Source organism: Limulus polyphemus, unplaced genomic scaffold (genome assembly GCF_000517525.1).
Source record: "Limulus polyphemus unplaced genomic scaffold, Limulus_polyphemus-2.1.2 Scaffold652, whole genome shotgun sequence".
Classification (NCBI taxonomy): Eukaryota; Metazoa; Arthropoda; class Merostomata; order Xiphosura; family Limulidae; genus Limulus; species Limulus polyphemus.
The window spans coordinates 435,768-450,816 of NW_013666262.1; the positions used below are offsets into that span (position 1 = coordinate 435,768).

A 15,049-nucleotide genomic window follows, 5' to 3' on the forward strand; every position below is an offset into this window, starting at 1 on the left:
ATCCCAGAGAAAGTAACTGTAAATACAGAACCTTCCCTGGGAGGTCCCCTCACCATGTACAGGAATCTACGTCAGGGGGCTGACAATGTAGTTACAATTTCATCTTCCAACACACAGGCAAATTGAATAAGTAAGGCCTCCAATTAAGTTATAACAATGCCAGTACTGACAGAAATAGTTACATCAGAAAGAATGTCACAGCAAGATTAACAATATAAACACGAACAAGCAGGTTTAAATTATGGCAGAAAAGCAGAGCTTATGTAAGATCCCTTTATGGTTGTACATTAAGTCACATGGAAGGTTGGAGAGTGGGAAATTATGGGTGATATATGCTTTTAATGCAAAAATAAGATTAAGAAATTCTTAGTCACATGTTTGTAGAAGTATGAGTTCAAACTCAACAAGGAAAAACTTTCTGTATTTTAGAGGTACATCTACCCAATTTGAAATTGCTTTATTTCATGTTTGTTACTAACCCATTACAGAAATGGTGTGTTAATGTCACAGGGATTCTTATTTGTTTGAATTATTTCTTCTCACACATACTACAGAACATTTATTCATTCATTTTATTTATAAACAGTTTTTATGAAATGTTAAGTTAACTGAAACATACAAGTATGCTGTCCTTCTTTCCCCCAAAGCAAATTTTGCAGCTGTTTGGCTGATAGGAAACAAATAAAACAAATTGGAAATTATTCTGACCATTTTTCCTTAATTTATAGGTAAAATGAGTAAAAATCATTTAAAAGAGTCCAAAAAAAACCTTTAATACAATTATCTTTTCATGAAACCAGAAAAACAAGTCTTTGTCAGCCAGTTTGCGCAAAACCTAAGGATTTTTCACTAATTATTAGTATAGTCAGTGGCATATGTAGGTTTTCATATACTTTAGCTGTCCAAGTCTTTACGGTCAAAATATCTTTGAATTCAGATAATATTCCTTTGGCTTTCTTAGCATTTTATTTATGTTGATTACTAAGTTTTCATGTGCAATTTCAGTGAACACCTCCCATATAGCCTAAGTGCACATTTGTTACTTTGCACACTAATTGACTGTTACACCTTAATATATTTTATTTGTGGTGTGTCAAAAATTATATATATATATATAATTTTTAACACGTTACAATTGGCATTTTCATATTATCAATGTGAGAAAGGAAATACATTTAACCCTTTCTCAGCAGGGTCTTGTAAAATACACGACCCCATCTGGGGAATGATATGAGTGCAACAATACATACTGTAACTCTAAGATTTAACGTATCCTCGCAAAAACTGGTAAGAGTTTGTCAAAGATTGTAAATATCTTGTACACAAAGAATGAGATTATTTTAACAAAGTATTTCTATTAAAAATATGTTATTTATATATATTGTAATTATTTGCTGTCAAACTGTTCAAATAGTTCAAGTGCAAGGTTATTTTCATTTTAGGTATAAAAATACTTTTCTTCATCTTATAGTTATCATATTTCAGTTGCTTAACCTCTAGAACCTCCTAAATGAGTAACAAAAGTTTTTTTAAGGTAAATGCTTATATTTCATTTTTTATACCATATCACTAACTCTAGCTATTATCATCAACATACAATGCAACAAAATGATGAAAATTACGAAATATAAAAAATACATATCTTTTAATTTTCTTTTGTTAAATTTGTAATTTCAGGTCTTTTCCTTTATATATATAGTTAATTTTTATTTTCCTTTATTGTCCTTTACCATTTATTACTCATCTCCGCACCATTTAGCAGAGCAGCGTGGGGGGAGTGGGGGAAGAGGCTTAATTACATTATCTTCAGCAGAGATGCACAAGCAAAATTATTTTTCCCTTGCACAAGCCTTAAGCCTTGAGAACTGATCCAAAGTAAGATGCATATTTAAAAAATGTTTAAACCTTTCAATTATGCATTTTGAAATATAAACAATACATAATTAACTAAGATATAAAAGTCAGACTAAAATAGAATTTAACTGTCACTCTAACTATAACATACTTAGCTATGAAAAAAGTGTAAGTGTTATCGGGGATCAAGGCCAACAATACTACAGGCTTAATACTACAATACTCAGAATACATCGACAAAATAAATGACATCCTATCCGATAAAAATAAATTCAAAGCCATCCCAAACAACCCAACAAATACACACGAAAAACAACTAAACAGAACTTTATTACAAATGAAAAAAGATAATTTAATTGCTTATGATCTTTATTTTTATCTACGTAAAACTGATTTACGCACACCACAACTCTATGGCCTTCCTAAACCACAAAAACAGGACTGCCCCCTACGGCCTATACTGTCCACTTATGATTCATTCAACTACAATCTTGGCAAATACATAGCCTGGGCTTTTACACCATATGTAACATCTGTAGGTTCATTTTTTAAAGATGCCTTCAATTTCAAATATACATTAGCACAACTAAATTTGAAAGCCTTAATGGCCAGTTTTGATGTTGTGTCACTCTTCACCAAAGTCCCTGCCAATGAAGCTTTCAATATTGCACTCGACTTCTACATTAATAGCCCCAACAAGTTAATGCACATCCCTAGCACACTTTTTTGGTTCTCTCTTATAATTTACAACGACTAAAACCAACTTCATTTTCAACAACGAACATTTCCTTCAAATAGATGGTTTAAGTATGGGCAATCCTGTTTCGCCCGTTCTTGCCAATATTTTTATGACTCAGATCGAAACACAAGCCATACATTCTGCACTTCATCCCCCACTATACTGGTACAGATATGTTGATGACACTTTTGCTGGTTTCACTTCTACAGAACACACACTAACTTTCTTTGAACACATAAATTCCATTCATTTCAACATCAAATTTACCAGAGAACACGAAAACAATAAACAGTTCTCTTTTCTTAACCTCAAAATTATTAGATTGGACACACAGTTTAAAACCAAAATTCACCACAAGAACACACACACACACACACACTGGCCTCTACATCCCCTGGAATGCTGCTCATGACACCACACAAAAAATCAACACACTTAAAAAACTCATAAACACAGCCACAAGACTCTGTTCAATGGACTACATAAATGAAGAAATTAACCACATAAAGCATTATTTCATTCACACCAATAAATTTCCACGAACAAAATTGATACTAACAAACCAAACAACATAACATTACACTGCAGTTTACCTTTTGTTCCTGAAACCAGCTCAAGAATTATCCACACTTGGATAAAACTAGCCATTAAACACAATATTCCTGTCAACGTCAAATTCTCACAAAAACCCGGCCCTAAATTAAAATCAATACTATACAAAAATGATTTAGAATCACACAATACCAATGTCATTTACAAAATAACATGCAATAACTGCCAAGAATTCTACATCCGAGAAACAGGAAGAAAACTGGAAACCAGATTTACAGAACACAATAGTAAACTGTCCCATGTTTTTCACAATTGCAACTTAAAAAAACCATAGTATATCTATTAAAAACACAGTAATTTTAAACAAAAACAAACGAAAAATCAAGGAATCCATCTTAATTGAACAAAACAACCCTACTCTTAACCAACACCCTGGGGTGCCGAGATACCTCTTCTAAGTTTTGCAACAGTATCCAGTCATGTGACCTCTTTGTTCAATACTGTATATATATATATATATTTATATATATATCTGTGTCAGTGTAAACTACTTGTACGTGATAATGACAAAACCCTGTCGAAACATTGTACATTTGCTGTTATGTTAAACTTATATTAAAGTTTTTCTTCATTACCCATTCAAGCTGTCTTCAAGCATTATCAATACTATAGTCTGTTACATCTACCACATGACAACTGCTGGCCAATTTCAAAATTATTATGGTGGATTATAGTGTAAAATAAGCTATTCCTAATGATTATATACATGTATATCTAGCAACTGCATGTATTATGAGCTGAAGCAAAAGTATAGATGGTGGGCACTGCACCTATCAGGAGTTGAAAAAATTTATTACTTGTTTCTACTCCATTCTGCTAAAGAACTTTGAAACTTACATGTCAGTAGGCCAAGTAAACATACTTAATTGTCTAGACATACATCTACAGGGCTTGTGCTATCTCAGTCAAGACAGAAAGTGTGAAAGTTGATATTTATCATAGCTCATGAGTTACATGACAAAATAAAATTGAAGTTTAAGTGTTTTCTAAAGGTTTCTTTGGAAATAAAGGAAGTTAAACTTAGATAACATAAAACTTTGAATATAATATACTTTATAATGTTAATTTCATTTACATAGATTGATTGTAAAGTTGTTTAATCAAATTTTGAATATAACTCAGTGACTTACATAGAAAAGTGTTTAAAGGGGGTAGCCATTGAGAAAGAGTTAATGTGGTAACCTGTGAAATATTTGATTATAGGGGGTAGCCAGATATGCTTTTTATAAACCTTAAAGAGACTCAAGAGTTAGGACATGTGAGCATAGTTCCACTTCTCAATCACAACATTTTTAATGGGGGGTACTAGTTCCCTCCTGTGGCTCCCCTCTTTTCATTCCCACTGTTATTTTAATGAACAATTATCCATACAGGACTAACTGATAAAATTATGCACATTTCGCTAAGTATTACACATAAAATATAATATTTTACTCTAAATACAATTAAGAAGTTTTAGAGGTTATGCAAATTAAATTTAAAAACTTTAAAATGTAAAAAGTATTTTCAATCTTAACATTAAAATCAGACGAGTCAAAGTCTGAGTCTGACTCCATAAATTCACTGACAAATCTTTAGTAAAAACACTTAATTACAAAATCTGATTTTTTGTGTATAAAAGAATTGTACAAAAGTTTGCCAAATTTCATGAAGATACATTTACTACATTAAAAGTTATAATATGTATAATTTCATGGTTACTTTGTTTATTTATGTGCACAAATACCAAGTGAAACTGTAGAACTAAATTTACTTTAATGTAGAAAACTCACTTCCTCAATTCTCTTCATCTCATTTTCTAAGTCAACTTTTTCTTGATGCTCCTTTTGTCCTTTTTTTCTGATCTAAAAGAAAAGATGAGAGTGTTAAACCTCTTTACACATTTCACACACACACACCACAACATTGTACCTGAATGGATTCCTTAGCCCTCATCAGTACACCTTTGAAAAGTTGTTATGGAACACTTAGGGTCCAACCGGACCTCAACACAAAATTACCATTACAGTAAACTGTGGATTGAAATTCCAAAAACAATTGCATTACAACTTTTATTAGGGTTAGCATGCAGTGTGAACAACATAAAAAAAAAATATTTTAGAGGAAATATGTTGATAAATAAAAATTTACATTGTTCCCATTATACAAGTAAGTAGTATTAAACAATTCCTTATATAAACAGTGTATCAAATAATGCCAGTTTCATTATATTCCTATATTCCAAACATTATCCACTAATATATGATGAGATTACTACAATACTGCAAAATTCAACTCAAAGAACATTGAAAGTGTAATTGTGGGTCACCTTGGGTCCAAACAGACCCCAACACAAATGTATCCTTATAGTAGGCTATGGATTGAAAATCCAATAAGTAGGTTACTTACAACAAATATCAAGCAAGGTTTCTATAAAATAGGGCATTACAAGCAGCCATCACATAGAACACTTGTTGGGGAATGAGATGCATATACATGCTTATCACAATGATGTTATAAGCAAACAGACAAGAAGATACTGTACTACTCTGATGAATTATCCTCTACTACAGCCTATATAGTAAAATAAACATTTAGAAATTTGTTTTGTATGTTATAGGGCGACAACTTGAGCCTTGCTCAATATCAATGACAAGTTGCTGCAAATCATGTTGTACCTGTGACTGTAACACTGTCAAAGCTATCAAAGTGTGAAGCTAATCATATCTATAATCAGAAAAAATGCTATTAAACTTACCACTCATCATGGGCTGATGGAAAGCTATCACTTACTTATGATGACGAGACAGTAGCAAGGTTTTGTATATTGGACATACAAAACATATAGGATCAAACTTGTACAAGTTGACCACTTGCAAATATATCAATATCTTTCAACTTCATATGAATGATAACCACAAGACAGATGAGAAACACAAGAGAAAGGAAGCCATTAGCAGAGCAGCTTCACTGCCAAGGCAGAAAAGTCAGGCATGCCAGGTGCTTGCAAGCATGAACAAGGAAGGTTTGACTGTATATGTCTGAAATTTTGGACAACTCATACACTTTTAAAATACTATAGACCCCTGTTAGACTACCTGTATCTCAATAAGATAAACAAGCTAAAAGGAATTAATGTTGTACAAGGGTCAGCAATAATAATGTGGTGGTAACGTTTACCCACCATGTTCGAGATAGATGATCATAACTTTTTAATAAATATATCTATATGTCTATATCAGTTTGTCATTAAAATTTATTGACTTTATTTGTGCAGTGTAACATCATGCACACTGTGTGGCCTACATTATAGACAAAACTAATATTTGCTTGAAGTAAGCATAATTTTCTTATATAATTAAAGGATTAACCTTACATGTTGAAACAAGAAGAATGAGAATGTAACAAAGAAGTTGTAGAGACAAACTTTATCAGACTGTTGACAGATCGAACAAAGGATGTATCAGTTATAGAACAAGATATGGTGTATTTGAGGGCCTGCAAAGCTGATGCTCATGGGATTTGTAAGTATCAAGATGACCATTTTTGGTATGCAGGCATATTGTGAATTTTCTACCTTCTCATTTTAATATAAAATGTTTCTAAACTTTTGAATTATTCTAAGCTTTTGCAGTTTTGTATTACACAACTGCTGACTTTATTGTTGCTGCTTTTGTTCCTTTGTTGTTCACTACAGTTAAATGTTCTACCTCCAGGGATTATTGTTGCAATGATGTATGCTGCACAAGAATGTAGATTATAGAAGTATCCTTCAATGATAGATCAAATGATATCTCAAGGTTATGGCCTCCCTCCTATGTTGAACGAGAATGACCATGCACATGGGTAGCACTAATCGCTATGGGTAAACCTGAAGTTTCCCATTAAGTAAAAACCATTACATGTAAACAGTACTATTCAGGATCTTAAGTAATGAGAAGATATCTTGAGGGAAGTAAATATTCCAATTCCACTAAAAGGTGACCATCCAGTTTCCAGTGTAAGTACACAAACTGTGTTTTGGGTCTTTGAATAAATGAATATTGTTCTCGTTTTATATTTGACTTTGTGTCTAAGAAATTAAAACTCAGTCATTACATAAATTCAGCATCATTTCATAATTCATCATGCCTGTCCTCCCACTCTAAAAGGGACACATCTAATATTCTTTAATTCTTTCCATATCTTGTTAGTGGATTACACTGACCTTGTAACCACAAAGTAGTCATCAGAGTTTCCATACTATAACTTTTAATATGGTTCGTGTATTTCATGAAATATGGCAAACTGTCAGTAAATATTACAAGTCTTCTGTAAATAGAGCACAACATTTGAGCCCAAGGAATATATGGGATCAGAGTGTTGATTGCTCCAGATTCAAAGTGATTTTCATGTTAAGATTAGAAATACTTTTTTTACCTGAAAATTTCCAAATTTTATTTGTGTAACCACAAAAACCTCTAAAATAAATATAAAATGTTTTTTCTGGTTAAACTTTATATTTTGTTATTTTCTCTACCCAAACTCTAAATAGACTTGGTTGATTAGATAGATCTTGGAACCAATACAAAAAAAATATAAACTAAATCTAAATTACCCTTTTTTTTCTTTCTAGAATAACTGAAAATTGTAACTGGAAACTACAGTTGCTTATCCTAGATAACTTAAAGAACCAGGGATAGAAATAATGAAATGAAATTACATTCACTCTAGGGAAAGCTATCAGGAAGATTATAATCATGCAAAGTTGCATTTCTTCACGATTCGTTTTGTTTTATTTAATCCATGCAACATCTTCACTTTCACTGGTCATAACTAATGGAATATGGATGGACCATGCATTCCAAACGGGAAAGCCAACTAAAAAGATAAAATTCCTCAGGAATGCGAAAATGTAATATTTCGATCCATGGGCACATAACAGTTTTTCATCTGTTTCTACTTAATTTTATTCTTTTAATGCTCTATAAACTGTTTTATTAATAATCCTGCAATAAAAGTTGCAAACACATAGCTTAAGTTTCTGTACTGAATGATGTAATGATGAGCTACTAGCAAGCACACCTCATGAAGAATAATTATTTTTCATTAATTTACCTAATCTAACCTAGTATTTAATGTAATTACTTTATTACAATAAATAAAAACTTACATGAAAAACAAAGAATATAGTACTAACGTTTGATGTCTTATGTTTTTGCTGTCAGCTGCCAATGAAATTTAAGCCTACTTTTTTTGCAATGGTGGTACTAATACATTAAATAATTCTTATTTATTCAAAGAATGCACCTAAGAACACAGAATAATAACAAGCACAAAGAAAACAATGTTCTATAACTATTATAATTTAACTGTGTCTCTAAGTAAGGTATAAGAGCCTTATCATAATTCCCTAAACTGCTTGATGTGAATAATGCCAGATAAACTTTCAAACTGAAGATGAAAGTGACAATACTCTGTACTGAAAACAACATAACATTATACATCATTTGACAGATTAAACTTTATCTTTCTGTTGGTTATACATGATATAAAATATCAGAGAAGATTATAGGTAATTTATTGAAGAGAGGATTTGACAAATGGGCATGGAAAGTTGGTCTGACTTTCTATATTAAGTGTCTGTAAACAACGAAGATTGAAGGCAATATCTTTATTTTAATGAGTAATTTACATTAAAACTCTGTACTTCAGAGAGTGGCGGTAAATAAATTATAGTATGTGCAAGACCTAGAGAATAGATGTCATGATTCTCATACAAGAGGAAATTAAGAATTTGTTTAAATAATTCCTTTTAAAATTATAATATTACAATTTGATTTACTAACTACATTTTGATGCCAGGTTTATTCATATAGATTGATAGTATAATTAAATTTTGAATCCAAGTCTTGTGACATGCACTTTCACCTACCCATAGCAAGAGGATTAAGCAAATCAATTTAACCTAAAAACACTACACAGTAGATAAGAAGAAACTTTGGTGCAGATACCACAGAATTTTACTGCGGAGTTTTTGTTTTAGCTAACAAACTTATTACCCTTACTTGAACTCTTGAGTTATACGAATTAAAAGGAAAGAATCTCACTGAAAGAATGGTATTTTTACATGTGAAGGTACACACGACTGAGAAGGAGAGTTTGCTACTGAGAAAAGAAAGTTGTATGAAAGACAGAGAGACTATGATAAGTCCTCTCCTGAACATATTACTTTTGGTAATGTTGTAAATGTCTCTGAAGTGGACTTCTCTTCAAATGCAGACTTATGAAGATCAGATGACATCAGGTGCACCCAAATCAGGCACTGCCCCCTGAGAATTGAGTGGGAACCAATGAGAAAAGATCATGAACCTTAAGACATTCTTGAGCCTCACTGAGCTGAGAGGTATCTGACCAGGGATCTTAAGGAAACCTGGGATCACACAACTTCAGAACGAGCTCTTAAAAGCAGCTCATTGCTCTGCCATCCTGAACCAGGAACTGACTACTTTTCTAATAGTGTATCTAAGTAATCTTCATCACTTTAGAAATATTATCATCCAAGAACCTGCTATAGTGATGCTCTGATCAACACCACAGGTCCCTAGGAGAGAAGCTAAGTAGATTTTGCCCCCAATGTTCAAAGTTGTAGCAAAGGAAAATGTAGACCATTTTCTGAAGTATTTCAGGCAGGTAACTTTAGATGATGTTGATGCTCCAGTGCAGGTATATCCACAAAAAGAAAGCAAATTCCTACTGGACACTGACAACAAATAATGGAAGTGGAGCTGTGTTATTGCAGTTTCACAAATAATGGAATTGGGGCTGTGTTATTGCAGTTGCACAACAGAATAGAAAGTAAAATCACATACAGTCATGGCTTCTGAACACAGGTACTATATGATGAAGAAAGAAATGCTTGCAGTTGTGGTCTTCATAAAACAATATCACCACTACTTGTATGGTAGGTATGGTTGAAGGTTCACCATCTAAGTGAAACATGCTTTGTTGATATGTTTAACTCTCTCACTATGAGCTCAGCAGTCAATTTCCCCAAGGTTTGGACCCCAGACTGACCTTTACAGTTTCCACACTATAACTTCTAAAATGTTTTGTGTATCTTCATGAAATTTCACAAGCTTTCAGTAAATATTATGTGTTTTGTAGACAAAGATCAGAATTTTTAGTGTTTTTACTAAAAATTTCTCCATGAATATATGGAGTCAAAGTGTTAACTCCTCTGAGTGAAAAGAGACGTTCATGTTAAAATAAAAATACTTTTTTCATTTTAATATTGTCAAATTTCATTTGTGTAATCTCTAAAACCTCCTAAACAAACTTCAAACGTTTTTTCTCAGTATAACTATATTTTATCTGTTATTTTCTCTATCCTAACTCTATACAGGGTCAGTCAATTTGACCAACCTTATAACCACTATAAAAAAATGCGAACTAGACTTAAATTACCCTTTTTCTCTTTCTAGAATGACTTCAAATTGCAAGAGGAAACCACATTTGTTTATTTTAAACAGCTTAAAGCTCATAACAGTATACACCTGTTTCTACTTAAATATTATTGGTCTATTGCCTCTTGAATGATGTCTAACTAATAATCCCACAAGTTTTAAGTTACTCGCTGAACATGTAACTCACATTACCTTATCAAATCATGTAACTCAAAAGCTACTTGTGAGCATATCACATGAAACTTTTTTATTTCTCTATCTTACCTAATATAACCTAGTAAGTTTCTAATTTTTTACATTATAGTTACTTTTATAATAATAAATGTAGAATACACATGAAAAACAAGAAATATAGTACTTACCTGGGTTTTTTTTGGCTGTTGATGAAACTTAACCCTACTTTTTTATACTAAGGGTATTACAAGACTAAATATTTTTTTTTTCTTCAATTAAATAATGCACCTAAGAATACAAACTAATAAGATGTAAAAACCAGACACAATGCTCTGTAACTATCACAAATTTTCTGGCTTTATAACTATGCAATGAGAAGAGCTGTTAAAAGTTCAGCTAAGCTCATCAATGTGTTTCCTATGGGAATAAAGTTTGAATTGAAAGTGAAATAGACAATTTCTGTACAGAAAACAATGTAATATAATATATCATTTGATAGATTAAAACTTTAGCCTTCTATTCTTATAAATAATAGAGTATTATACACCAGAAAAAACTATTAACAATTTGTGAAAGAAAGAATGTGACGGGTGGGCACAGAAAGTGGGTCTGATTTTCTAGTTTATGGGTCTGTAAACATATAAGATTGAAGGCTATAAAACTTATGCTTTGCTTGAGCAATAATTATATTATAACGAGTAATTCATGGAATTCTCCATAATTTTTGGAGGGGTGGTAGATAAGTTAGAGAAGAGTAAAAACCTAGAGAGCAAATGTCACAATTCTCATCCAGGGGGAGATTGAAGTTTTTGTTCAATACTTCTTTATAAAATTAAAAGCTTAAAATTTACATGATATTAAAATTTGATTTTTTAACTACATTTTTATGCCAAGTTTATTTCTATACCATGATAATAACGAAGTTTAATTAAATGTTGAAAGTAACTAAAAAAAAGTCATGATATACACACTTTAACCTACCAGTGGTAAAAAGAGCTAATGAACATTAACAATTCAGAAGGGATGATAACATGTTGTATTAATGTATTACAAGAAAACAGCTTCATCATGATTTATTGCCCAGGCTTGTAGTATAGAAATATACTCTCTCACTGCATGCTGAGACCATGTCTGTTTGTGAAATGTTTTGATCATGAAGATTGTGTGGGTTCCAAAATCATTTCTGTCAAAGAATATTAAACCATGAAGTAGGAACTTCCAACAGAGGATAGATATCAAAACTAATGCTTCAGAAGCTCCTGGAAGAGCAAATGAAGGACCTAGATCTAGCATAGGTGCTACTTGCTGTGAAGCAAAGTAAATGTGTGTTGTACAGTCACTAAAAACCATCAAGTTATGGTTTTCAGGCTGTACTACAGCTAGTGGTCCTCAGAGCTCAAAGGCACAAGATTCTCTAAACTTTGCCTAACACAAAGACTGAAGAACACCAAATTATTAACTGCATTTGTTCTAACATCTGACAGCAGCTCTTCTGGTGCAGTCAAGTTGATGTTTCCAACATTGGTGTGTACTGCTCAGGGGAAGGAACCAACTGAGGGAAGATAAACTTAGAGAATTATTGGATCTTTTCTACAGAGGACAGCCCTAAATATTGCTGGTCCACTCCATGAGATTGATAGATGTCATAAGTGCAAATTCATCACCTTTCACTTCTCAATCTATAGCTGATGTGTTGATGGAACACTAGATAGAAGAGTTTAGAGGACCAAAAGAGATATACATGGTTCAGTGAGTAATTTCAACAGCCAATTGTTCTCTAAGTAGTGTAAAGTGGTAGTGGTAGTGAAGATATGCACTTTGCTTTATGCCCCAGTCTGATGGTTTAGTAGAATGGGTAGTATAAACTAACAAGGATATACTAGCGATTAATCCCATTGAACAAAATGAAATGTACTCTCACTATATGTTATGGTGATATACAATGGAAATGAATAGGGGTCTACAGGCTGTTTGTTGAACAGACTCATGTTTGGCCAGGATATACTACTCATTGTGGATGTGATGTATGGTTCTTCCCGATGACTAGACATACCATAACATACACAGTTAAGGTCTGCATTAGTCAATGTGCACGAGTTTGACAGTCAACAACTGGGAGGGCCAATGAGTGTCAGAAGAAGTGCTATGCAAAATGGCAAAGAAAGGATATACCATGGTGGAAATCTCGCTGTGGTATGTGCCAGCAGCATGGATGCAACTTGGATCACCTAAATAGTTTATTAGCTCATACAAAGGCAGAGTGGTATATCAATGTAAGAGTTACAACTGATGCAAGGCACACAGACCACATGGTGAAAAATTTGCAAGTAGCACCAAAACTAGAACTAAACTTGTAACTGGAAGAAGTTCCTTAAGAAGTTACAATGTAAACATTAGTGGAATCTAATGTTCAAAAGTAAGAGTTAGCATCTTCTAACTCGAAGCAGCTAGTGTTTGCAGGAACCAGTGTTGCAGTCTTGATCACCAATCTTCCTTCTGGAAATGCGCTCTCTCCATGTCATAACCAGACAATAAGGTGAGAAACAAGATTGGGTTGGTGTGTAAGCTGTTGATTGTTGTGAGGCAGGGATGACAGAGAGCAGCATGGATAAAGGTATCAGTCAAGTGGAGACCAAATAAAGCCTGGGGAGTGGAAATTTCACTGGCATTGGAAAAGCATCTTTTATTGGTGATGTAGGTTGTGAGTGCACATGAAGTCCATAGAAATGATGCTTGACCAAGATACAGTATTATAACCATCACTAAAGAATTTTAAAGCAGGTTAAGGTTGTAACCAAGCAGTTATGACCCTTTTCAACCTACACATATTCTTCAACCAGCCAATCATGGTCAGCCATCTCACCTTACATTCAAATTATCCAAAGTAACTACAAACTGCATTATAGACACCAACACAATGAAGACTGTACACCCAGGACTTCTATAATGAAGGAGTATTCTAAATCATTGCCAACAGGGCTCTTGAAGTTGGCCTGATCTTCATAGTGGCAGAGCCCACTGATGAAGATGTATTGCTGGCCAACACATTGGGCATGGGAGAGTTCACTGCATCTATCATCAGATCGTTCACAAAACCTCTAGTGGTCAAGTAGACCTCACTGGGAGAAGTAGACCCTGCAGAAGTCAAGTCTCCACTGGATGTACTGGTTACTGAGGAAGTGATGGTCTCAAACATCTTCTTGACTATGAAGGAGCCAAGTCTCCAGGTAGCCCAGCCGATGCTGCCCGTGAAAGAGCCACTATCATCCAAGAAGTAGTAGGATCCACTGATGAAATGCCTCATCAAAAGGTGCAAGTCACCAATTATATTCACATCTTCAAAAGACATGTTATATCTCTAAATCAAGGAGAACCTTTCTGGAACTTTAATCATCTCGAGGATTGATTAGGCCTCAGAAAGTTCAGAACAGGATAGGTTCATGGATGATGATTGCCAACATAAATATCTCCACCAATGTTATTATGCCAGTACAAATGAGCCAGCCAGCTAGTGGGTCACCTACTCTGCCACCACTGCCAAAGAGGGTATACACCATCAATAAAGAGGCACTGACATCAGCAGCAGGGCCTACTATCATCTGCATAATGGAAAAAAGGTGAGGGTTATCTATCACACCAACAAATCCACACATGGTGATTTATGACAGGCCCACAATACGACAGAGCCCCATCCACAGGTGGCACTTACAGGAGATAGCTTCAGATGGACCGGAGTTTGGTCCCTCTATTATTAAGATAAAAAATGAAAATTTTAAGTCATATTCACATGAATTGATATATTTATAATTTAATTAATATCTAGTAGATCTTACTTTCGCTTTGTTGATCCTTTGGGGCATTGTGAGAATCATCTCGTCAATTTTAAATTGTGGGGTTTTCGCTCACTCTTGCTTCAAAACTTGGAGTAGATCGCTCTTCGAAGTTGGTTTTTTTGGTTGTTTCTTGACTTGCCGGTCGAGTATGGCCCAGAGGTTTTCGATGGGGTTCATGTCAGGGGATTTTCTTCCTGCCACTTTTGGGTGTTTCTAGCAGTGTGACACGGTGCTCCATCTTCCTGGAACAACATTGTGTCCAAGAAACCCGAGGATTAAAGTGGAAAGAGTCCTTCCTCCAATATTTCGATGTATTTTGCAAAATTTATGTTGCCAACACACTCCACTAAGCTCGATCTCCCACCAACCCAAACAGCTCCCCAAACCATCATGTTGAGACCACCATGCTTCAC

General features: G+C 33.8%; 1 protein-coding gene across 1 annotated transcript in view; it reads right to left on the reverse strand.

The window, feature by feature from the left end:
* The window catches only part of LOC106459721 (WW domain-binding protein 4-like), a gene marked incomplete at its 5' end in the record, with an annotated part of 103,383 nt that overhangs the window by 65,263 nt on the left and 23,071 nt on the right, over window positions 1–15,049 (reverse strand). The window contains one exon of the mRNA XM_013919376.2: window positions 4,978–5,049. Coding sequence (XP_013774830.1) covers window positions 4,978–5,049 — 72 coding nt within the window. The remainder of the gene's footprint in view (window positions 1–4,977; window positions 5,050–15,049) is intronic.